This window comes from Miscanthus floridulus, chromosome 9 (genome assembly GCF_019320115.1).
Source record: "Miscanthus floridulus cultivar M001 chromosome 9, ASM1932011v1, whole genome shotgun sequence".
NCBI classification, from domain to species: Eukaryota; Viridiplantae; Streptophyta; class Magnoliopsida; order Poales; family Poaceae; genus Miscanthus; species Miscanthus floridulus.
In genome coordinates this window covers 3,214,315-3,239,937 of record NC_089588.1, presented here as the reverse complement: position 1 = coordinate 3,239,937, position 25,623 = coordinate 3,214,315, and the positions used below count along the sequence as shown (strand labels likewise).

Sequence of the window (25,623 nt, the reverse complement as noted above, 5' to 3'; positions counted from 1 at the left end):
GAACAGGCTCCAACACTAGGAACAGCTTCTCTTCGCATTTGAGAGAACCTTGTTAGGGTCCAGCTCCATGCATGCCTTGTTACAATATATGCATCCACAGGGAAACACTTCCTAAGCCTAAGCCTGGCCTGTAGTTCAACAAGTTCGTCCTTCTCTTTTCGAACCTAAGGAAGAATGGAGATAGAATAATCACCAGGCATGAAATTTATCCAGATATAAAGAGCTCAGCCAGCTATTCGTGCAAGTGAAGAGGTCATACTTTTGAAATTAATCAGACTGATGCTATTTTCATTCATGTGTTCAAAGAAGTCTAGGAAAGAACAGAAATAATGTCTGAAAAAATCTTGTAACTAGCAGTAGAAATTGGTACCTCAATTTGGGCCCAGTGTTCATATGCAGAATAATCATCCCGGAGATTTGCTTGTGTCAGGCTTCTGTAATTGAAGAACTCCTCTGTAATTTCGTTCCTTTAGCAAGCATCTTTCCTCCTCCATTGCCAACACTTGTATCACTTATGAGACAAATACCCTCTTCCAACAGGAATCACCCATTATTCTTACAAGAGGTTCAATAAATAGAAGAAAAAACAAAGAAAGGAGTGGACACACTCAGATAGAAATGGTGTAGCGACATACCAAAACCTAAATGAATACAACAGTTTCAAGAATAAAATTATTTTTTAATGTCAGTTCAATTTCTAAGCAAGAGAATACTTAGCAGATTCTTCGGTAAGAGATAGAAAGCAAAGATGTATTTGCATACAGAACACCAGGCCACCAGGAGCATTGAAATTTTGGCGTACCAAACCACAATATGTGGAACATATATTTTTCAGTGACTCATGATACAGGTTATGAGAGAATATTTCTCTAAAGAATTTCATCATTCAAAGCACACCACAGAGCATGGCCAAAAAACTGATTTCTTTTTTTTCAGCACTCACTTATTGGCTCCATTGACAAAACGATACTTTTCAGGCAGGGACTTTGCATGATGGTGATAATCCTTCCTCGAGAAAAGTGATATAAGCATGGAAGTAGTGGAAGCCTCAAGTGAGAAGTTCTTCTCATCAAGCTTGGATAGGTAAGCCCCAGCCCTACTTATGTCACCTCTATGCAACAACCTCCTAACTACAACATTTAACATACGTGAGTTTGGAGCAGTACCATTCTTTTCCATTGCTGAAAACAGACCATCGAACTCCTCAAGCGACCCTTCTTCTATGAGACTTTCTGCTATTAAGCGGTAGGTCACAACATTCGGAACCAAACCATAAGTAGAGATAGTAGCAAACAAATCCATGGCATCTTCCCTTCTGCCACCTTTGAGCAAAGCACCAATCATAATGGTGAATGTAACAATGTTAAGTTGAATATCCTTAGAACACAGGCTCTGAAACATTTTGAATGCTTCATCAACACAATTGTTTTTGCACAGCCCATTCAGAATTATGTTGTATGTGTAAATGGGCCACTGTTTTCCACTTTTAATCATATTGAGGAAGAGTTCCTTTGCTTCAGAAAATCTACGAGTCCGAAACAAACCATGCAGTATAGTATTGTAAGTCACAACTCCAGGCGTAAATCCCTTCCTCAACATTTCTCGGAAAAGAGAATATGCATTCTCTATCATGCTAGCTTTACAGAAGCCATTAAGCAATGTATCATAAGAAAAAATGTCAGGTTTCAAACCAACTGAGGCCATACCGTCAAGTAACTTTGCCGCTTCATCAATTCTACCAGCTAAGCAGTGGCCATCTATTAATGTATTGTATGAGATAACATCAGGCTTCACACCCACGCATACCATCGAGTCAACGAGCCTTCGGGCTTCCATAATCCGTCCTTCTTTGCATAAGTTACACAATATTGTGTTCAAGAACACGATGTTAGGGCGAATCCCTTGATCCAACATTTCAAAAAATAATTCCTCAACCTTCTCCCATTTGTCAACAGTGCAAAGTCCATAAACAAGGGAGGTAAAAACTACAATGTTAGGAGTCACTCCTTCATTGATCATCTGATTGAATTGGAGCACAGCATCATCCACTCTTCCCAACTTGCAAAGTGCATCTATTAATGTTGCATAACTGACAACATTTGGACTCAAACCTTGCAGCTTCATTTTGATAAATATAAGCATCACTTCATTTATCATTGCCTTTTTAGCATATGCACAGATCACAGTGTTGAAGATACGATGATTAGGTGAAATACCATTTGCTACCATCAAATTTAAGATATCATGCATTTCAAAAAGAGCTCCTTTGGTACCATATCCATGAAGCATAATGTCATAGATTGTTACATCAGGTTTTATGCCCTTCCTAACCATAGAATCAAAAAAAATCTAGCTTTACTGCAATGTCCATTCTTGCATAGATAGTCCAGAAGCAAACCATAAGTAAAAACATCTGGCTCAAGACCACATGCGAACATTTCTTTGAGCCTTTGAACCACCTCTTCCCACTGTCCTATTGACAGGTATCCATGGATGAGACAATTATATGTTACATTGTTTGGATTAGCACCTTTATCAATCATCTGCTGAAAGACACCCTCGGCCCTGTCAACCGCTTGAGCTTTGCATAGGCCATCAATGATTAAATTGTATGTCACAACATTTGGTGGAACACCCATTTCAAGGAATAGGCTGTAAGCTTTATCCACCTGACCCTCACTAAAGAAACCCTTGATGACGGTGTTGTATGACATCACATCTGGTGGGCAGCTACTACCTTGACCATCAGCCATCATGTGGAGCAGCTCAAGTGCCTCCTCAGCTCTCCTTCCATCACATAAACCTTTGAGAAGTATGCTATACGAAACTACCTCGGGCTTGCATCCAACTTCGGGCATTCGATGGAGAAATACGTCCATGGCCTCGTCCACCCTCTTGGCGTCACATAGGCCCTTGAGCAGTTGACTGATGACTATGTCATTCACCCTCCAGCCCGTCTTAAGGATGAGGCCAAAGGCGGCGAAGCCATGCTCCAGGCGGCCCATGCGGCAAAAGCAGCCAATGAGGATGCTGTAGGTGGAAAGGTCGGGAGCCACCTTGTTGGAGCAGTCACGGAGTATTCGGTTGAAGCGGGAGACAATGAGCTTGGATGGCGACGAGCATTTTGCGCGAGACACAACGCTAAGCAACTGGTTCAAGGCACGAACCGAGGCAGGCCTGGCGTGCAGAAGCAATTCGTCGAACAGCTTGAGCGCGTCATGGAGGCCGAGGTTCCCCGACCTGGCACGGCCTATCGCGGCGCGCTCCAGCTGCAAGCACCGGTCGTGGGCGGTGCTCATGCGGCGGGACATGCCGACGGGCGACGGAGCGAGGGTAATGTGGCCCAGCGAGGAGAAGCACGGACGGCGCCGCGTCAGCCTCCGGATCGGCGAAGCAGAGCAGGCGAGCAGCTCGCGCGAGCTGGGCGGAGCCGCGAGTGCTGTGAGTGGTTGAATCGGTGCAGGTGCTGGAACGTCGGCGGCGGCGGCCACGGCGACGGCGTGGTCGCGTCAGCCTCCGGATAGGTGAAGCAGAGCAGCTTGCGTGAGCTGGGTGCAGCCACGAGTGCTGCGCCGTGGCGTAGTTGACTCTATGAGGGCAGGAGCTGGAACGTTGGGCGGCGGCGGAGGGCTGGGGCAGGCGGGCGGCGGGTTGGGAGCAGGCCGGCGACGGGCGTTGGCCAGGAGGCTTTTTCTGTCTTGGAACTGGAAAGCTTTCTTTTCTTTTCTTTTTCTATTTGCTCCGTGACATTCGCATCGCGTGTTCGTACGGATGGATAGGGGCGTCCATGGCATGTTAGTGAACTCGAGAAGGCCGTTTTTATACTAACCAGAAAAAAGTTGTTGTGCCGTGTAGCATTACGTATTATTCTATTGGATTTCATGATTTTTTTACTCAATTTATGTTTTGCGACATGAGTCATTTCCCCTTTTTTTTCTTTCACTGATTTCTTTAAAAAAAAGAAAAAGAGGAAAGAATATGTTAAAGTTACCTGATAGTCAGGTCCATTCGTTAATAAAAAGGTAAAAAAAACATCTAAATGTGAGGTTTTGTTTTGCAAGAGCCACACAGCTGATTTTGCATCCTTTTCAGGCTCTTAGAAAAAATAGTTGAACAATCCTATGCTCCTACTGCAAATTTGCTCATCTGTCAAAAGAAAACTAACAGAGAATTTACAGATTTGATGGTTGATCGCTTGGATGATCCCATTTTTCAGGTGTCCTCAGTCAGAGAACGAAATTCACACAGGGAATAACTGTGTCAGGAACAGGATTTGCTTCCGGTGCTAGCTGCTGCCACAGATTGAATCATCAATTTGTTTCCTCTACTTTATTTCGAGTGACAAATCCTAATCACCATCTCATTTGACAGGATCATAGAATCATGATAGGAACAGTGTTACAAACGAAGTTATGTGCCCTTGCTCTATGCTCTTTAACACGTGCTACTTTGTTTGGTGAACAGGCTCCAACACTGGGAACAGCTTCTCTAGCTTCGCATTTGAGAGAACCTTGTGGGGGTCCAGCTCCATACGTGCATTGTTATATGCATCCACAGGGAAACGCTTCCTAAGTCTGGCCTGGACTTCAGCAAGTTCGTCCTTGTCTTTTGGAACCTAGGAAGAATGGAGACAGAATAATCACCAGCCATGAAATTTATTTGCAAATAAATAACTAAACCAGGTATCCGTGCAAGTGAAGAGGTCATACTTTTGAAATTAACCAGACTGATGCTATTTTCACTTGTGCAGCCTAGGGAACAGGAATAACACAACCAATGTCTGAATAAATCTATAAACTAATAGTAAAATTTGGTACCTCAATTTTGGCCCAGTGTTCATAGGCAGAATAATCATCCCAGAGACTTTGTGCCAGGCTCCTGTAGTTGAAGAACTCCTCTGTAATTTCCTTCCTTTGGCGAGCATCTGTTGTTGGCAAGTACATTATAATACCAACCTGCATGGATACCAGTAAGTTGGTCACCGAGACTATACATAACTGGTGTAAAATGGAACCATGTTGCAAGACGAGCCTTGCATATGATTTATTTGAAGATGCAGGAGGTGAGCTCTCCAAAGCAGTTAAGAGTTGGAATGTGCAACTGTTTCGGAATATACGTGATTGTCTCAGAAACATGAGAAAGATAACAATATACATACAGTAGAACAATTTGGTACTATCATCTATACTGAAGAAAGGATTTCCCATTGTATTTGTCAGAGTAGAGGAAGCAAGTGAGCAAGTGATGCTACTATATTTAGCAGAAACTATCAGAAGAGAGTAAAGGACACAATCGAATTGCAAAATATCACATTTTTCCAATCAGGCGAACCGAATTTAATTACCAAAATATTACTTTTTTGAACCAAATTATAAGCAAAGAAATCAATACAAACAAATTAGTATGAGTTGCAAAAGAGCTTTTAGGTAGGCGATTACAAGTGGCAATAGCAGCACACAGATTAAACATACAGAAAACAAAAGAACTATTGGACAAGAACAAATTAATTACCCATGAAAATATGTCTTCTTCTTCAGAGCTTGATGCTGGGCTCATTGGGCTCTTGCTGCGGGCTGTCCAACGCTGCTCAATAGGTCCAGGTGCGGGTATCTCTTCCTTTTCAATCAACCGCAGCAGCTTATCTATATAATCAAGATCCTTCATACTTGGCTTTGCTAGGGTTCCAGTGGGGAAGCAGTTTTCAGAAACCCACTGCTGCCCACCACAATCAAAGCCCAGTATTTCATCACTCCAGCCCATGCGATACCCTTCTGACTTCTTCCAATACTCAGCTTCCGCTTTATTGATTTTCATCACATGATCTTTATCCAGAGGATCAAGAGCAAGCAGCTTGTCCCTCAGCTCAGTAAATGAAAGTGTATCTATGTCTGGGTCATTACTTTCTGCTTCAGTTCTGAAAAGCATCTATAAGGTGGCGTAAGTGAAAAAACAAACAAATATATTGCAGAATACAGCTACAAAATTCTGCAGAAAACTAAATAATTTCATAATTTACTTCATTTGAGTAGAATGGCAACAACATTTGAGTATCCTAGTTGACTGTATAAACCAATATATCTGATTTTCAGTGCATATCGATTTAAAGTACAGGAACTGAATGCTCAAAGGTTCTATGTCTGTATACTAATTAACTAGCTAGAAGCCACAAAAGCCCAACTTACACTTCTTGCGTCACCTTTTTTTAGTGAAAACTGGAATCACCACTTATTTCTAAGCAAGAGAATATTGAGCTGATTCTTCGGTAAGAAAATAGAAAGTAAAGATGCATTTGCATACAGAACCCATGTTTTTGAGGCGCCACGGCGAGGCGCGGCGCCCGACCCCCTTCACAACGCCTAGGCGTTTGTGGCGGACGCCTAGGCGACGCCATACACACATTTATTAGGCGCCATATGATCATCTTAATATATATGCTACTAAAATTCAGAAGCAAATCATACCTTAATATTGCAAGTCTTAGCATGTAATACCATAATAAATTAGCTACCAAGAGTGCTAGTGCACAACATAATAAAGTAGCAAAATAGCAAATCTGAAATCTCTCATCACTCAATAGCAACAAATTAGTTTCTAATATCATAATTGCTGGTAATGGAAGATGTACTCGCCATTGTGCTATTAGCTGTAACTGTAAAAACAAAGAACTCGAGCAGTTCCAGTCACCTCTCTGTAACAAAGCATGAGAGACAGGGAAAGAAACAGAGGAAGAGGGAAGGAAACAGAGGAAGAGGAGGGAAGCAGATGGCTGCAGAGGAGGGGAGGGAAAGCAGACTGCAGAGTACACGCCTCAAATATTTGGGAAAGCAGAGGAGGTAGGAGGGAAAGCAGAGGAGACGAGAGGCATACCAGGCGGAAGGGGAAGTACCCGACCAAGGCAAGGCAGAGCAGGTGCGGACGGATGTGCGGACTCGAGGCAGAGGCAGAGTCGCGATGTGCGAAGCAGGGGCGGCCGGCCGGTGGACTGGAGCAGAGGAGCAGCCAAGCGGAGCTCGAGGTAAGCCCGCCGCCTTCTCTCTTCCTCTTCCGGTCGCCCGGTCTTCCTGCCGCCTTTCTCTTTTCCTCTCCCCTCGATCTCAGTCGTGGCCGCGGGTAAAGGCCTCGCACGGTAAATTTCCTGCGCGGAAGGGCCTATCTACTTCCCGCGCGGTCAATTTCCCCCCTGCGCAGTCGATTTCCCGCCGCGCAGCCACCGCGCAGTCGATTTCCTTTTGCGCGGTCGATTTCCCGCGACCGCGAGGGCCACGGTCTTTTGGCGCCCTTCCCCTCGCGAACTGGCATCCGGCGTCCGCGGCGAGCTTGTAGGCGTCCGCCCGACGCCAAACCAGTCCTAGGCGACGCCTAATGCGATTAAGCGGACGCCATACCACTCCAGGTCGTGGCGCCCCCGACGCCCAGCCCCTCTGCCACGCCTTGTCGCCTAGGCGACGACTAGGCGACGACTCAAAAACATGGTACAGAACACCAGAATAGCATTAGAATCTATTAGAAGGCTAAGAAGGGTATCAAACTGTAACAAGTGTACGTACCTATATTTTTTCAGTGACTCACGATAAAGGTCCCGAACATGCTGTAAAGCTTCATCCTTTCCATATTTTGATCCCAACTTTGGGGTTCTCCACTTTGAGGGAGGATTGCATTGGACAACAACAACCGTGTCAGTATATGGAATCCACAAGTACTTAATATGTTTGTTTTCTGAGAGCCACTTCCTGCAGAAGGGGAGAAAGGAGTAAATCTGAGGATGTTACAACTGCATAGGAAAATCAATTATAAAGCTACATAAAGATTGGCACCAAGAAACATTACTTGTGGTTTTTCTTGACTTCATCTGCATTGGAAACGAATGTATGTTCCACAAGCTGGTGTCTTTCTGCACATTGCAGGGTAACTTCTGCGACGACGCCTAGGCCGCCAAGTCCACAGCGAGCAAGATAAAACAACTCAGGATCCTTCTCCCTCGATAACTCTATTGTCCCTTTGGCAGGGGTAACCAGTTTCATGCTGATGACTTGCTCATCAACCGGAGGTAATGTTGCACCAGTGCCATGGGCACCAACCTGCGTCCAATCATGAAAAGAAGTATACAACCATCAACTGATTAAGCCTGAACTCAGTACGCAAGTTACAATTATGCACTTTGTAAAGGAATACTAGGACCCGCTACAATTGGAGCACTTGAGCACTCAGGCATTAGATGAGAAGAACTTTCTCGATATAGGAAATGGTAGGAAAGAGTAACTACTGGTAAAATGAATATCAGCTTCGAAAACATTAATTTCGATCCCCTGAAGAGGCTATATGATGATACAAGTGATTCTAGACAATCTCGAACATTTCACTGAAGCTGTTAATCCAATATCAAACATATCCAGGGGCGGATCCACCTATCTGGCAAGCTGTGGCGGGTGCCACACCTGCCAGCCACCAATTCATGCATGTATCTTGGCCTCAATAGCAATGTTTTCAAGTCGTCTAGTCGAACCTAGTCGCCATGGGACCGACCAGGCGACTAATTGCGATTACTCGTCGACCAGTCCGATTAGTCTAGCAGAGTGGATGGCTTATCTTTCCTTTGGAACCAGAGAATAGCAGAGGGACAGCAGTACAGCACAGCAAGCAACCTAGCAGTCTAGCAGAGAGCCAGAGAGGCTGTAGAGTGAGGGATGGGGGAGGAGGGAAGAAGATGGAGAGGGGAAAGGCACATACCGTCGTCGGAGCAGCTCATCACGAAGACCGCGGCCACTTGACCTGGCAGAGGGCGCCGTTGGCTTCACAGCTCACCAGAGAGGAGAATAGCGTGCGAGGGAGGGGAATAGCACACGAGGGAGGGGAATCGCGCGCGGGAAGGGGAGGAATCACGCGCGGGAGGCAGGAAACACGCGCGTGGGAGAGTGGAGGCGCGCGGGGAAAAATTGCGGCCGCCCTGCGTTTGCCACCATGCCTGCGTGCCTCCGGTGTTTTGGGGTGCCTATTCTAACTCTAATAGGCCAAATTGGAAGCCCAATAGGCCACATATAGGCCCGGTTGAACAGACCCAAAAAAACAGAGCAACCACACTGGTCGTCCATGGCCTAGTCGGACGACTAATCGTGATTAGTCATCGACTAATCGGACGACCAACTTTCTGGTCGAGCTAATCGAGTCGGACCTCCTAATCGAACACCAGGGACCGATTAGGACGAGTAATCGTGATTAATCGCGATTAATCGGACGACTTGAAAACATTGCTCAATAGTGCAGCATTAGCAATTAACGCTTGAGAAAGAATAGTTCTACTTGTGCCAAACACATTGACGATAAATTCTTGTTGCTGGGAGACCATCAAAGACGACGTCACGGCGGCCATAAATAATTTATTCCAACTGAACTCCCAGGGCTTCGAACTCATGAACTCGGCGAACATTGTCCTACTCCCCAAAAAAGAAGACGCACTGCGGATCACAGATAATAGACCCATCAGTCTTATCCACAGCTTTGCAAAGATCTTCTCAAAGCTCCTGGCCAACAGGCTTGCCCCTCTACTCAACTCGTTGGTATCCAATTGTCAGAGCGCGTTCATAAAAAAGAGAAGCATCCATGACAACTTCTTATATGTCCAGACCACAATACAAAAATTGCACAAACAAAAAACCCCGTCCCTCTTCGTGAAGCTAGACATCCATAAATCTTTTGACACGATCAACTGGAGCTACTTAATGGAGGTACTGCAGGCCCTGGGCTTCGGGCCTCGTTGGCGCGAATGGGTATCCATCCTTTTCCGTACGGCCACTTCGACGGTGTTGCTAAATGGCCAACAAGGACCTAAGTTCAGCCACAGTAGAGGGGTTCGCCAAGGCGACCCCCTATCGCCCATGCTCTTCATCCTCGCCATGGATCCCCTGCAACGGCTGCTGGAGTTAGCCACACAACAAGGAATCCTCGCTCCCTTGCCTTCGGCTGCAGCAAGGTGGAGGATCTCCATGTATGCAGATGACGCTGCCATTTTCATCAACCCCATAAAGGATGATCTGGAAGCTATCAAAACAGTCCTCCAAGCATTTGGGAATTTCTCAGGCCTACACATAAATTTGCAGAAAAGCTCAATTCACCCGATTAGGTGTGACGAACTGGATTTGGAGCACATCCTGTCTTCTTTTGCGGGGAATCAGAGGTGACTTCCCTTGCCGGTATTTAGGGTTGTAGCTGCACTTCCGAAAACTTCGAAAAATTCATGTGCAACCTCTTATTGAGCGCATTGGCCAGAGACTGCCTGGGTGGAAAGGGAGATGGCTGAATAGAGCAGGTCGCCTCACTCTAGTCTCCTCGGTCCTCTCGTCCATGCCGACCTACCACCTGACAGTGTTCCCCCTTGCAGTTTGGGCTAGGAAGAAAATCGACAAAATCAGGAGATCATTCCTATGGAAAGGTGAAGAAAATGCACATGGAGGCCACTGTCTCATGAACTGGCCAACAGTGACAAGACCCAAAGACCCTGGCGGCTTGGGGATACCGGATTTAGAAAAATTTGGGAGAGCTCTTCGCTTACGATGGCTCTGGCAAGATTGGGTGGAGAAATCCAAACCTTCGGCGGGCGCGGACCTACCTTGCAACGAGACCGACCGGCTGCTCTTCAACCTATCAACCAAGGTCACGGTCGGTGATGGCGCAAAGGCACGCTTCTGGCACAATAGCTGGCTGGAGGGCGAGGCCACTAAATATTTAGCACCACATTTGTTTGAGCTGATTAGAAGGAAAAACAAATCGGTCCAACAGGAACTTCGAAACAACAGTTGGATCCGATAGCTAAGAGGCAGAATCACCACCACCGTCCAAGTTGAGGAGTTTGTCTCCCTTTGGATAAGGCTCCAAAACATCCAGCTGACGCCGGGAGTTCGTGACACCATAGTTTGGAGATGGACTGCTGATGCCTCTTACTCCACCCGTTCAGCGTATAGGATCCAGTTCAAAGTTCCTATAGCGAATTCCGTAATGACCTCATATGGAAAGCGCATGCAGAGAACAAAGGTAAAGTGTTTGCTTGGGTCCTGGTGCGAGAAAAAATCCGAACGGCGGATAATCTACAGAAGAGGGGCTGGCCTCATCATGATCAATGCGCCCTATGTAATGGACCTTTGGAAACATGCCTTCATCTATCACTCCTTTGCCCTTTCACCAAGGCGGTGTGGAGTCAGATTCTTTCATGGGAGCACTTTGATGTACAGTTGATCCACCCAACTCAAGACCCACATCATCTGAAGTCATGGTGGGAAGGGGCAGCAGCCAAGATAGTGAAAGAAGAAAAAAGGTGCTTCAACGGAATGGTGATCTACACGTTGTGGAACATATGGAAGGAAAGGAATAGGAGAATTTTTAACAACACCCACGAGTCGGCAATGCAGGTGGCTTTAAGGGTAAAAGAGGATATCGAGCAAAGAAAGAGGGCTTTAGCTTGGGAGGGGGCAATATCACAACACAAATTATGTAATCTTTTTGGGGGTCATGCCCATTTTTGCTCTGTACATAAACCTCTTTTCCCTATCTTAATTGAAGTGCAGAGCTCCTGCCATTATGTTAAAAAAAAACTCTTGTTGCTGAGCAGACATCACAATGTTCTTGGCCTACTACTACTTGCCTGAACTGCCGACCGGCTGCACATCTGCACCCTGCGTGAGTGGAGTGTGGTGCCGCAGCAGCCTAGCGGAGAAGCATGCAGTAGTCAAGCAATGTGCCAAGCTGTGCCAGGCCTCGGTTGGGAAGATAATAAGTGAAAATTGACTAATCCTAATTGCTATGACAATTGTGATGTGAAGTAATAATTAGATTAGTGAATGAAAGGAGGCAATGCAACAATATGATGCACCGATTTAGCAAGATGACATCGAAAGTGTGAAACCTAATTAGATAATGATTCGGAAATAAGAAGGCTGATGTCTTTAACAGACCTGAGTGAACCCTCCGACCTGCTGCTCCCGAATGGACGCAAAGTTCTGCAGCGTGAGGCCATGTTCCCGGAGCGCGTCGACGAGCTCCGCGACACGTATCCCAGCCTGCACCGTGACGGTCTTCTTCTTGGCGTCGACGTCGAGCACCTTGTCCATGAGGGCGAGGTTGACCATCCCGGCGCGGGAGAGCGCGATGCCATTGGGGGACAGGCCGGAGCCGAGGGGCCTGAGCTTGCGGCGCTCCTTGTGTGCGGCGGCGAGCGCGCCCTCGAGGGCCGGGAGCGAGTCCGGCTGGAGCAGGACGCGGGCGTGGACCTCGTGGGTGCCGCTCCAGTTGGAGACGGCGTGGAGGTCCTCCGGCAGCGGCGCGTACCGGAACGGCACGGCCTTCTTGTGCAGCGCGTCGGCGGGGAGCGGGAAGGAGTAGTAGGTCGTGGCGCCGCAGCCGAGGAGAAGCAGCGCGTAGCCCGCGTACTTGCGGAGCTCGGCGTCCGAGGAGACCGGGGAGGGGGCGGAGGAGAGGGCGCGGAGGAGGTGATGGTGGTGGTTGTGGTGGTGGGCGGTGGGGATGCCGCCGCTGCGGCGGCGGAGGAGGAAGCGGGAGAGGAGGAGGTGCCGCATCGTGACGTTCGGTGGCGCGGCGAGGGGCAGCGAAAGGCGGCGTCTCGGTGACGTGGTGGAGGCAGTGGTGGGCGGTGGAGGGTGGACGGCGCCGGCAGCGGCCACCGCAGCAGATCGCGATGGGCGGGGGTGGGATTGGGCTCCTGTGGAAATGATTAGTTGCGATTGATGGGCTCTTGGCCCATGCGACCCCAACGTACGCACGCACGCGGCCCGATTTCGATCAACCAGCCCACGGAGTTAGAGAAAGGAGTGGCCTTGTTTTTCTTTGCATTGTCCCAAGGCTAACCAAGCCATGCTATTGACGTCCGAGTGATATTTGTGCGGTAAGCACCCTTGGCATCACATTACGAGTATATATGGTTCCCGTATATACAGTGGCGGATCTATGATGAAAATCTAGAGGGCTTAAGTTCACACGGTTTTCAACCTCAACGCTCAAGCTCCTTCTTTCCATCCTCCAATGGCAGAAAAATTTAGAGGGGGCTGAGGGGGGCTCCACAGGCTCAGCCACACCGCCGCTGCTATATATGGTTCACCGGACCTACCTTGCCCTTAGAAGAAGTTTAAAGTGTGTGAACCTCTTCCCTCCTTCATCCTAGGGCAAGCTCTCGCACATGCTACATGTGCCGGGCTTTTTTTTTCCCTACTATGAACATTTCCACTATATGAATTCTCGCTTTAGTTAAGTTTCAAAATCAAATATTTACCATTTTTTACATTTCATTTTTGCTACTATGCAAGCATGAGAAGGAACATTTTCACTATATAAATTCTCACTTTAATTAAGTTTCAAAATCAAATAATTACCATTTTTTACATTTCATCTATGCAACTGTGCAAGCACGATAAGGATTTTCTTTTCCACGGGCCTTCCTTACTCCATCTGTCTCTCACTGTATTTTATGGATGTCATTTCACAATATGAACTCTCAGTTTAATTAAGTTCATAAATCAAATATTTACCATCCTTTTTTATACTTCATTGATGCAAATATGCAAGTATGACTTTTCCACTAGCCTTTCTTACTCGGTTACTCCATCTATCGCTCAATGCATTCCTCGGATGCACATTTGACAATATATGAATTCTCGCTTTAGTTAAGTTTAGAAATAAAATACTTTCTGCCCTTTCTCTTATAAAGCTAAACCCCGCCAGAGATTTCTCTCAACAAGCAAGCTATCCACGTCAATAATCCACTAGAACTTGCAACTATAGCCAACCACTAGAGATTTCTCTCAATATGCAAGTTATCCACATCAACAATCTACTAGAAATTGCAATTATAGCCAACTAGCACATGTATGATAGTTATCTCTTCATCCACTAACATACATTTAGCTGTCCACATCGATGTGTCAAATCATTCACCAAAATTAATTTAAGATAGTTTCATTCATATAACTATAAATATAAATAGTCTAATTTCTTTTTAAATTATCTGGAATCCCCGCAGCAACGCACGGGGTATTCTCCTAGTTCACATGAGCAGCAACGCGCGGGGTATTTTCCTAGTTCTCCTAGTTCACATAAATAGTTTAATTGCATGCATGAGTAGGATTTTTCTTGACCTTTCTGACTCTGTCTATCTCTAAGATGGTTGATTTTATTACTAAATTATTCTTTCAATGATATGTAATTTGTAAACTATGCCCATATAAGCAAAATGTACCTATAACACTACTGGAAACTCGAATATTTCTGTGGGTAATTATTTTTTTTGTGCGTTTTTTTCAGAACACACAGAAAATTTATAATTTTTCTGTCGGTATCAAAAAATACCCACAGAAATATCGGAAAACCGACAGAATAATTGAGTTATTTTTCTGTGCGTGACAATACACACAGAAAATCAATACATACCCACAGAGAAATAGCAATTATTCTGTGGGGTTTTTTTTAACTCACAGAAAAAACGACACAGGCACATGAATGGATTCAGCGCGCCCTATTTTCGTCATTGGCGCCTACCTTCGCGCGGTATAGAATAGAAAAGAGAGTGAAAAAAAAACAAAACAGCCTAAAAGTGAATCCTCCCGCGGCCGCCACCCCAACCCTATCCCAAACAAGCCGCCAGAGGCCGAACTCCGCAAGTCCGCCGCTCCCATAGTCCCGTCGCCCCCGGCTCCAAGTCCGCCGTTCGCCGCACAAGACCACCCCCATCTGCACATTCGCCGCTCGCCGCCCGCCGCTAGGCACCCTAGCTCCATGGTCGCCGCTCGCTGCCCTAGGTCTGTTGTCGCCTAGATCTGCCTCCAGCCCACCGACGGCCGTAGCCACCAGCCCGCCGGCGGCCGTAGCCCCTCCGGTGCGTGGCCCTAGCCCTACGGGTGGTCCTTCGGGCATGGCCTTAGGCTCGCCGCCGGCCATCCGGGCATGGCCCTAGGGCGGCCACCGGCCGACCATGAACATCCCCAGGCGGCTGACTGCCCCTGGTCTCCCTCTCGTCCAGCGCACGTCCCGGCGCGACGCCCCTCGTCTCTTCGTCGATCTCCACCGCCCCTATTTTCAGTTGAAGTCTGCTTCCCTCAAGATTTGGCCACCGGTGTTGTCTCCGTCAAATCTGAATCGAGTTTTTAGGTTCCTTGTTTCTCCCCTGAAAATGTATATATTATACTTCCTTTCTCTATGTGTGGCTATATGTATACTGAAGTAAAGCATGGTTCTGATGTACTGCAGTGGAGATTTTGGGCTAAGCAAGGACTGAAGGTTGCTATTGGAGGTACTGTTTACTTTCAAGATAGTGAAGAATTGTTCAGGACCTGTGATTGAGACTCAAAGGTATAATTCTTTCTTCACTGGATTTATTTGTTGTATGTTGTTATTCTACATAATAATAAAAGAAAAGAAAGGTATATATAAGATACTTACTGCCATGATAAATAGTGCACATTGCAATTTATCCACAAAAAAGAGAAACTTCTGCTTCACAGAACTTTTTATTTACTTTATCTAGAGGACAAATCATGCTACTTATCTACAGAAACAAGAGCAAGCAATTTTAGATAGATGATATATGGTGAAAGGGAAAAATAAAAAATCAGATTCTGAAATTCTCTCGACTCACCAACTAGAGTAACAAGCATCAGGGAGAAATAGCATAAGAAATATCCTCATACTCAATGTAATGAATCTTCTTCTTGCGCAAAATTGGTGAAAAAATGGATCTTATAAAGCGACTGAAAGGATCCTGCAAGCCTTCCATTTCATAATGACCAAATCGCCAATCCCGCAATATGAATGATCTCTGGATAGGCCGATCTAAACCCCCTGAAGAACAAAAGACTCATTTTTCTTAGGTGGAGATAGCAACCACAGTTTATACCAACTAAAATTTCTATTTTAGTTAGGTCAATAGTTTTTGTTTATCCTACTTATCAAGTTGTTTTAAGAGAAACAAGCCATTACACATGAATAATGTCAATTTAATAATATAACAGAATGTTTCGGGAAGAATCAGCACATACCTGCATACATCCGACCATGTTTATCTACTGCCCTAAAAAATGGGCGTGTTTTCTTCTGAAATGCTGCTTGTTGTAGCTCCCTCCAAGCACCCAGCCTGTCCTGTCTTGTAATTTTCCCAGTTTAACAACCTGAAGTTCAAGTGCATTTTGTTAAGATCATCAGAGAAACACCAAATGCTCATATGTATAAAAAAAAGAGTGAGAAATTAAATTATCACAAGTCTGCACAATTTATGCAAAACAAGGGACCCAAGAAACAAAATGCACAAACATTACAAATTTGTTTTATACTTTTGCGGACAATGTGTACACATGATACTGTATAATAATTTGCTGAGATCAGGGATCACCTTGGAGAATAAATAGTATGAATGCCTAGGTTTCCGTGCTAGGTCGTTAGCACGACCAACAGCTACAAGCCCAAGCTTGGGACCATAGCCATCTGCCCATTCCCAATTATCTGACATCGTCCAGAATAGATAACCAAGCACAGGCACACCCTTCAAAACAATGTCTATCAGTGCTGGAAGTTACAGATACATGACATTAAGGAATGTTTCATTACACATTAATTTAAGACCGGACCATAATGATTGCAGCATAAATGGCTAACATGTGCTCCAGAATATATGGTTTCCGAATCAGATCAGTCTCGTCAGAAACTCCATTTTCAGTAATTATAAAAGGTATATTCAAGCTCTTGTATCGTTCATTAAACTGAATCAGGATACGGAACAGCCCATCAGGATAAACACCACAACCAGACTCACTGTACTCATCATTGTCCACGAGCTTTAGATCAGAGCCTGATATCACCTCCTGCATGAAAATGGAGTAATCAACTCCTGTTGTTTACATGTTCAGATCATTTATCTAAGCAGCTAGTATTTAATTTACCTGCCCATAGTAGTTGATGCCAATAAAATCCAATTTATCACATATGCTATCAATGTAAGGGAAAAGGGTCAATGAATTAGCCAGTGTGACAGCAGCAACATCAAATAGACCATAGGGCTGTGTAAACGATACATGATGAGCGACACCAACGATTGGCTTCCTTTTACTTTTGCTGTAAAACACCACCAAAGAGTTCAACTCAGAATTGTGGAAATTCATGAGAAATTGCATTTCAAGTAACATATTATATACCTTTCTGAATGTATGTTTTTTTAACGCACTTTCTGAATGTATGTAGTCATAGGCTTCTGCATGTGCAATGGCCATCCAATGTAATGCTTGGTTATATACACCAGTCGGTAAAGCAGATGTTGCTACTTCAATTGCATTAGGGTCTCCACCAGGCCAAGCACCAGCACAATAGGCTTCTACATTTTATTTGTGTGCTCACTTGTCGAGTTTGGAATGTTTGTCCTTGCACCAAAAATAATTGAGCTTCCTTTGTTGTGATATCTAATATATTAATATGAGTACTCTATTAATATTTGAAATAGAACTAGTTAATATGTCAAACCGGACATGGATGTATAATGGTTGGCAACGTGGCAAAGCTCCCTCAAATGAATGGATTGATGGAACCACAGAATTCTTGAATAGTGCATTTTCAATTCCTGGTGTAGCTGAAAATGATACCATTAAGTGTCCTTGTGCACAATGTCGGAACTACTTTAGGCATATAAGATACACTATAGAGATGCGTTTGTGTAGGCATGGTTTTAAGGAAGACTATGAAACTTGGACTGAGCATGGTGAGGGGCTGATTTCACATGATGGATATGATGGTGTGGGAAATAGAGAGGGCACTGATGAAGTTGATCAGATGGATCCAATGTTGGTTGGGCTTGCTGGGCACCATCCACCTATACTGGATGCTGAACCATCAGCATATGCCAAAGCTTTCTATAGGATGGTTGCTAGTGCAGATGAGTTGGTGCATGATAGAACCACACACTCATGCTTGTCTGCTGTAGCTCGCTTGTTTGCTGTGAAGTCACGGTACAACATGTCTGTCACAATTTTTGTTTTCTGATGGCTTAGTCATACTATATAACAGAGGAGAAGAGAGAGGATCAATGAAAGACTAAGCACGCTGCAGCAGCTAATTCCTAATGGCACCAAAGTAAGTTCTTTTCTTTTGTATTTAGTGATCAACTTTTTTGCTATCAAATTGTGTTTTCAAAGGCCCAACAATTTACGCAAACTTTTGTGTGAACACTGAAGATAAGTTGTTCTCTTGCCTTTGCAGCTTTGGTAATTGGTTGCATAGTCCCTCATGATGGCGGGGTCAGTTATCTCTCCCTCACCTTCTGTGGTGAGTTTCATATTTGCAGCGGCATATGTTGATTAATTTCTTGATAAAGCATTTATATATCAGTTATTAGGCTTGTAAAAATCCTCAAAGAGCTATAACCTTTTTGCTATGCTGACATGGACAAATATTCTTACAACATGTAAGATTCTGCTCGGTTGTTATTTATTTGCTTTTGGTCTAGGATCTGAAGGCAGAGAAGCCTGATGAGATGGTTACAAATGGTGTTCTTTTCCTACTGGAACAGTCTCAAAGAAGTTTTCGAATTCTTACAAATTTTTGTGCTTGTAGAACCCCATCATTTGCGGATTAGTTAATAGAAGCTGACAATGGTCTTGGCGAAGTAATGAAACCACCTGAGAAATCTTTCTGGGCTAAATATGTGAGTAACTGCACTAAATATCTTATGTACTTTGTTTAATATCTTCGTGTTTGTGTGTGTGTGTGTGTATGCATGTTCCTTCAGTCTGACTTGTTTGTTTTGCATCGGATGTACATCATTCCGCTTGGTCTTATTGTCATGAATGCTGTTACGGCAGTGGCCAACATACCAGAGGAAGCTGCAGGGCAGGGCCAACCTAGAGCAGAACGGGCACCTGCTGCTGCTGCTGCCGGGAGGAGAAGATGATGGCTGCCTCTATGTTTTCCCATACCGTAGGTATTATCATCCGTTTAACTATCGTCACATCGTTTTCTGTTTTTTTGGGTATGGTGTCAATATTACCTTGACTGCATCATCTGTGGTACTGCATGATGATGCCATCTTTTGCTTGTGTTGAAACACGTAGCGTATGCGTATCCAAGATGAATTGATGTGGTTCCTATACATCTATAGCCATTTTTGGTCACTAGTTTGCCATTGGAGACCATAAACTTTAGGACCTGAAGCCTGCCCACACATCATTTGCAGTGATGACTTCATACTTGATGCTGTAGCAAAAACACTTACTAATTTCAGCTATTGAATTTCCTGCTGATAATTCATGGTTTCATTCCTTGTTCATGCTGAGAATTTATTCTTTGTTTTAGTAAATAAATTATTAGTTTTTGGAATGATGAGCTTGCTTCTAGCTTCTATCTAATTTGAAGCCTTGTGACTTTCAGATTCATGGGTAATGGTAGGAGATTGAACCTGTCTACCTGGCTAGAAGAACTGGAGCTGTACTTACACGACTCATACAATAGTGTGCGCTGATGAGCTTTCTTTCTTTTCCCTGGCTGTATTGAGCTACTCTGTTATAGCAGAATCACCTTCAATGGTGTGGTTAAACACATTTGTTGTTGAGAAACTGCAATCAATCTTTAACACAGTTCAATTATATGTTTTGATATTAAGTAGTTTGACATATGAAATTTGAATGCTGGATGCATTGTTAGACCACCCTTATTTTGTGCGTTAACCGAGACCGACAGAAAAATAAAAATTTTTCTGTGAGTGTGCCTCTACGACTATCGGGATAACATTGACAGAAAAATGATTTTTCTGTCGGGCTTTTCCTTTTTTCTGTGGGGATTAACGCACACAACATTTAGATTTAATCTGGGCTAAGGTAATTTTTCTGTGCATGTAACACCCACAGAAAAATCATTTTTCTGTCGGGCTTTTCCATTTTTCTGTAGGGATTAACGCACACAACATTTATATTTAATCTGGGCTAAGGTGATTTTTCTGTGCGTGTAACACCCACAAAAAAATTATTTCTGACGACGAACACATAGAACAATTGAATTTTTCTGTCGTTATATTTCCGTGGGTATTTTTTTGAGGGTACACCGTCAGAAAAATATTTTTTTGACGGTATTCGCATTTTTCTGTGTGTTTTCGCACACACAGGAAAAAGCGAGATTCCAATAATGTAAGGTTGCTTCATCAATCTTAAGATCCCTTGGATATGTCATATTTTCATGCCATCGAATGAGTGTGTGCATATAAGTTTCTTTGTATGTCTTCTGAAAAAAAGCTTCTTTGTATGTACTACTCCCTCCGTTCCTTAATATAAGCCATATAGATTTCTAAAGAAAATTCCAAAATATAGGTACTTATCAGCTCCCACGCCGATTAGTTTGGAAACTTTCCCACTATACATAGCACATGCCCCAACCAATCCCTTAGATTTAGGAAGCAATCTGATTGGGAGAGAGAAGATGTCCTAATTTTCCTTTTTTCCTCGGTCTCACATCCTTTCCCAAGCCGTGGGTTAATATTAGTGCTAAAAACTATATGGCTTATATTAAGGAACGGAGGGAGTATAGTTTAAGGCAGTGCAGGTTTCATGTTCCTGTTTCCAAGACTTTTAGGTGTTTGAAACACTGTAAACAAAATTTATTCCCATTAAGCTTTTATCATCTATCTCTTCGTTTAAACTATGTCATGTCAGTTTATTTATGTTCATAAAACTCCCATTGAGATTAGTCTTAGGGTTGGAGAGTGAGATAAACAAATAAATTATATTTTCCGACACCGTGGCAACTTATAGGAATACACTTATTAACGAGGAGTACTCGCTGCATCCATGAATAAATCAATCCCTAGAGTTGTCTTAAGTCAAACTTTTAAAATTTGACCGAATTTATTGAAAAGAGCATCAAGGTTTATGACACCACATTATCATTAAATACATCATAAACTATATTTTTATGATGGTTTGGTTGTACTTCTTTCTATAAATTCGGTAAATGCAAAAAAAATGACTTAAGACGACTCAAGAAATTGATTTATTTAGAGACGGAAGGAGCAGTATATAAGAAACAGCAAAAAAAACTTAAAGAAAGATTTTTGCCTTAGCAAATGGATATACATAGACCCTGACAAAGAAAAAAATCCAGAGTTCCTGGCTCCGACACTGCTATCAAATCAGTGACAAACGCCGGTGCAATGCCCTCCGTCCTTTGTCACACAGACACGACCTAGGCAAGCTCAAGAATTTTCCACATGGTGTACTATGTGTACTGCCACAAAATAAATCGTCACCATAATTATTCTACATAAGTGCATGCTGGGAGAGTCGAAGATTCCCACAAAAACACTCTGGTAGGTACAGAGGGTAGTCACACAAGAACAAAAGAAGATTGTTCCAGACGCAGACTGACGATGGTCGTTTGACCTTGAACCAGAGCGGCGATGTATGTGATGTACAATTGCTGCGAACTCCAGTGAAAAAGACTAAAAGAGCATGTATCAGATGGAACGAAAATGATGCTTAGATGGAGACAAGGATCTGGGCAGGTAAGTGCAACAACACGGCATTTGCAATGGCGATGCGCGTGAATGAACTTGCAAACAATGGAGTCGTCGAGCGAGTCAAGACAAAGCGACAAAACGCCACTGCCAGTGAGCTCCCACTCCCCCAGCTCCCAGCTCCAGTTGCCCATACTCTGTTCGTTTGATCGTTTACATGGCTTATAAGCCGGCTAATGTTGTTTTGTCGTAAAAGAAAAACATTGTATCATGACTGATAAGCATACGATCCAGCGAACTTGCTCTGCTTGACCTGACTGTTGCAACCATTTCTGAGAATCTACGCGCGCCGGCGACGCGATTCCGACGCGCTCGACGAAAATTTCCGATCCACGCGGTGTTCGTTTCGTCTTTGTAAATCACCACCACTTGCCGACTGATTGAGCAGACTGTCCCCAAGTGAATCCCCCAAGAGAGAGACAATGGTGGTTGACGTTGACTCCGAGCGCCACCAGCCAGCAGCTCCAGCACCGCCGGCGCCGGCGGGCACTCCGCCCACCACAACCAGAACCAGCAACTCGGCATCGGCGGTCAAGGAGGCAGACTTCCTCTGGGAGCTGCGCAAGTACGTGCTGCTGCAGGCGACGCTGGCGGCCACCATCACCTACTCGGCGGGGATGAGCCCGCCGGGCGGGTTCTGGCCCGACAACGACACCGACGGCGGCGGCCGCCTCGCCGGCGACCCCGTGCTGCAGGTCACCTACCCGCGCCGCTACGGGGTTTTCTTCTACTTCAACACCACGGCCTTCGTGGCCTCCGTCGTCACCGTCAACCTTCTCCTGGTCCACTCTCTGAGCCGCCGCCGCTGGTGGCTCCGCGCGCTGCAGGCCGCCATGATCCTCAACCAGCTCAGCCTCATGGGGGCCTACGCCGCCGGCAGCTGCAGGGAGGTGGCCATGTCCGCGTACATCCTGGCCCTCGTCGGCATGGTCTCCACCTACGTCTGCGCCCACGTCCTGTTCTTCACGCTCTACGCCCTGAGAGCGCGCGGCCCCGTCGGCATGAGCCCGGCGCCGCCCGAAGCGCCAGAGGCCGTGGAGCGAGCGCGCAAGGACCTGCTCATCTTCGCGACGTTGGTGGCGACGGTGACCTACGAGGCCGGGCTGAGCACGCCGGGCGGGTTCCTGTCGTTGGACAGCCCGGACCAAGACCACCTCGCCGGGGACCCCATGCTCCCGCGGCCACCGCTTCATGGCCTTCTTCTACCTCAACACCACGGCGTTCGTCGCTTCTCTGGTCATCATCATGCTGCTCATGAGCAGGACCGTGATGCGCCACGGCTTCCGGTCCTGCGCGCTCTGGGTGTGCACGGGCGCTGCCCTGGTCGGGCTCACCGGCGCCTTCGCCATCGGGAGTAGCCGGAGCGTCAAGACTTCCGTCTACGTCGTCGCGTTGGTGGCGGCGGTTCTGCTCTACATCGGCCTGGATTCTGGTGTTCCTGTGCGAGCCTGTGGAGACTTGGTTCGGCAGTGTGCAAGGAACACTGCGGAAATTCCTGAAACTAGACCAATTTCCATCGCAAGGTGATGCTGATGAGCAGGCTCAGGGATTATCTGACCAGCAAGGAAATCTTGACACCGATCAGCTTCTGAAGAAATCTCGTATGTATTTCCTCCTGCTGGGGATTCATGCTGCGAGTGTCACACATGGTTTCCTTTTTCGGACGAAATCTCATGATACTTTCGATATATCCTTTTTATCCGTAGGTGCCGATAAGAAAATATCTATCTTATTCATACAAATTTTATTTAAATTTACTTAAGTTCAAATTAAATTTTATTTGAATTTGGTCCGATATTTCCGATATATTCTGTTTATCCTCCTTATCTGTGACCCCCGATAAATTTTAATTTCCAAAAATAAAAATCTTGGTGTCACATACCAAGCGGGACTGGACCCGCCTGGCGGCTTCTGGCAGAGCAATGCCACTGATGGTCTGCATCACTACCTCGCCGGCGATCCGATCCTTCACATCACCTATCCCCGGAGATACCTGGCTTTCTTCTACTGCAACGCGACAGTTTTCGTCGCATCGCTGGTTATCCTGATCCTCCTCCTAAGCAGCACATTCAGCACCCAAGGAATCAAGTACTATGCACTGCAGGTCGCCATGATCCTGGACCTTCTTGGGCTGATTGGCGCCTATGCTGCCGGAAGTTGCAGGCAAGTGTCCAAATCCGTGTACATCTCGGTGATTGTGGTTCCTGTGTTCCTCTATGTCGGCATCCATGTTTTGGTGTTCATGCTTGAAGTCTTCCCAAATCATGCCACATGGAGGGAAATGGTGAAGCACAAACTGGAGGAGTCCGTGCCCGAATGGCTCAAGAAGTTGTTTAAGCCACAGACTGAGGAGGAAGATGAGGAAATGAAATGGAAATTGGAGAAGAGCCGCAAGCTTCTGCTGCTCCTTGCCATTCTTGCAGCAGGCCTCACATACCAGGCCGGCATGAGTCCCCCGGGCGGCTTCTGGTAACAGAACAAGACAGGCCATATTGTCGGCAACCCAGTGCTCAATGACAACTACCGACGTCGTTACCTGGCTTTCTTTTACTGCAATGCAACTGCCTTCGTTGCATCTCTGGCCATCATCATGCTGCTGATTAACAGAAAGCTTCCGACGAGGGGGATACAGTCCTATGCACTCAGGGTGTGCGTGATCCTTGATCTGGTCGGGCTCATGGGTGCGTTTGCTGCAGGGAGCTCCAGGAAGGTATCAACATCCATATATGTCTTCATCCTGATCTTTGCGGTTCTAATATGCATCACGCTCCAAGTTATTCTGGTTGTGTCCAAGTCGGTTCAGGGTCTCTTGCAGAGACTCCTGTCCTTCTTCGACGTAATGGAGGACGAAGATGGTGACACATTGCCGCACACAGCTGCTGATGCAGAGGCACGAGATCCCTGGTTTGATAAGTTGCCCAAATACTTATTGCTGTTGGCTGCACTTGCAGCGGCTGTCACTTACCAAGCCGCCATGAGCCCGCCCGGTGGGCTCTGGGTCTATGGCCAAGCTGGCCAGATAGCTGGTGATCCGGTTCTTCGGAGCACCTATCCACGCCGGTACAAGGCCTTCTACTGCAACGCGACTTCCTTCATGGCCTCTCTGGTGATTATGGTTTTGCTCCTGATCAAAAGAGTGAGCAGCGCACAGTCGGCGATCTTGGCACTGCATGCTGTTAGCGTGCTAGGATCATCTAGTTGTAGATCTTTGGGTCTAGACACTTCTATTTGGGTTAATACGACCAAATCATGAACTGGAGAGGCCAAGAAAACTTAGAGAGAGAGAGTAGAGGCCTATACCTTCGGGCTTGGCAGAGGAGGTAGGGGAGAAAGAAGTCGCCATGGCAGCGGCGACGTAGTGCGGAGCGGTGAAGTCCAGAGGACGGCGGCGCGGCCGGCGGTGCTTCCCATCACTACAGCGCGCCCGCGATCGGATGGGGCCTTCTAGGGTTCTTCGGTGGGTTAGTGACGGCAGTGAACTTCGTGCCTCGTGCCCCCGGCCCCCACCTTTCTCTTTTATAGCGCTGTGTGACATGGGCCCGCCGACCAGGAGTCGATAGAGCGTCCCCGATCAGGACGCGGTTAAGGGGTCTGACTCAATTGTTGGATTGAGTCGGATGAGATCAATCTTAACAATCCCCCCTTGATCTCATCTTATACTTTAAGCTTAGTCTTAAACTTAGAATAATTAACTTGGCACCCATTTCATTACAGATTGGTGTATAGAGCATGTCTTGTCATAATAGTCAGCACTATCAGACTAACAAGCTACAACACACCTTTCTATTTGAAACATATCTTTAACTTATTCTAGGCCCTTAGTATCCATGAATCATAGGCTTTTCCGTAAACCCATGTCGACTGTGTGTTCTCTGAACGCACTGGGTGGTAAGCCTTTGGTAAGTAGATCCGCAAGTACTTGCTCCGTACTTATACGCTCAATGCTTTCTAAATGATTCTGGATTTTCTCCTTTACAACATATAACTTAATATCAATGAGTTTGGCAGCACACTTGACATGTTGTCATAGGAGTGAATTACTTTAAATGGTTATTCCTGTTGTCTACCATTGTTGATTCCGGGTATAA

The 25,623-nt window shown here is 45.7% G+C and overlaps 1 protein-coding gene, 1 long non-coding RNA gene and 4 pseudogenes across 2 annotated transcripts; 2 read left to right on the top strand and 4 right to left on the bottom strand.

Annotated features, from left to right (window-relative positions):
• Positions 1-903: 903 nt before the first annotated feature.
• On the bottom strand, positions 904-3,575 carry LOC136481205 (protein Rf1, mitochondrial-like; annotated as a pseudogene).
• Positions 3,576-4,208: 633 nt separating this feature from the next.
• Positions 4,209-12,672, bottom strand: LOC136483289 (L-galactono-1,4-lactone dehydrogenase 2, mitochondrial). The gene is made up of 6 exons (XM_066480303.1): positions 11,943-12,672; positions 7,828-8,078; positions 7,548-7,730; positions 5,512-5,914; positions 4,818-4,955; positions 4,209-4,615 (listed from the first exon to the last, which is right to left on the bottom strand). The coding sequence occupies exons 1-6, from the start codon at positions 12,561-12,563 to the stop codon at positions 4,445-4,447; spliced, it is 1,767 nt and encodes a 588-aa protein (XP_066336400.1). The 5' UTR covers positions 12,564-12,672; the 3' UTR covers positions 4,209-4,444.
• Positions 12,673-15,403: 2,731 nt separating this feature from the next.
• On the bottom strand, positions 15,404-16,153 carry LOC136483290 (uncharacterized). Its single transcript, XR_010765399.1, has 3 exons — positions 16,032-16,153; positions 15,632-15,834; positions 15,404-15,541 (listed from the first exon to the last, which is right to left on the bottom strand). It is a non-coding gene; the product is annotated as an uncharacterized lncRNA (long non-coding RNA).
• A 92-nt stretch (positions 16,154-16,245) lies between these two features.
• Positions 16,246-17,147, bottom strand: LOC136479069 (beta-glucosidase-like SFR2, chloroplastic; annotated as a pseudogene).
• A 4,756-nt stretch (positions 17,148-21,903) lies between these two features.
• LOC136483287 (uncharacterized) lies at positions 21,904-23,413 on the top strand (annotated as a pseudogene).
• Positions 23,400-24,788, top strand: LOC136479068 (uncharacterized; annotated as a pseudogene).
• Positions 24,789-25,623: the final 835 nt, after the last annotated feature.

Coding starts and splice junctions, on each gene's coding strand:
- LOC136483289 (XM_066480303.1), bottom strand. CDS start 12,563: ATGCGGCACCTCCTCCTCTCCCGCTTCCTCCTCCGCCGCCGCAGCGGC. Junction 8,079..11,942: donor AGGTCGGAGGGTTCACTCAG/GTCTGTTAAAGA, acceptor GATTGGACGCAG/GTTGGTGCCCATGGCACTGG. Junction 4,616..4,817: donor AACACTGGGCCAAAATTGAG/GTACCAAATTTT, acceptor CATTCTTCCTAG/GTTCCAAAAGACAAGGACGA.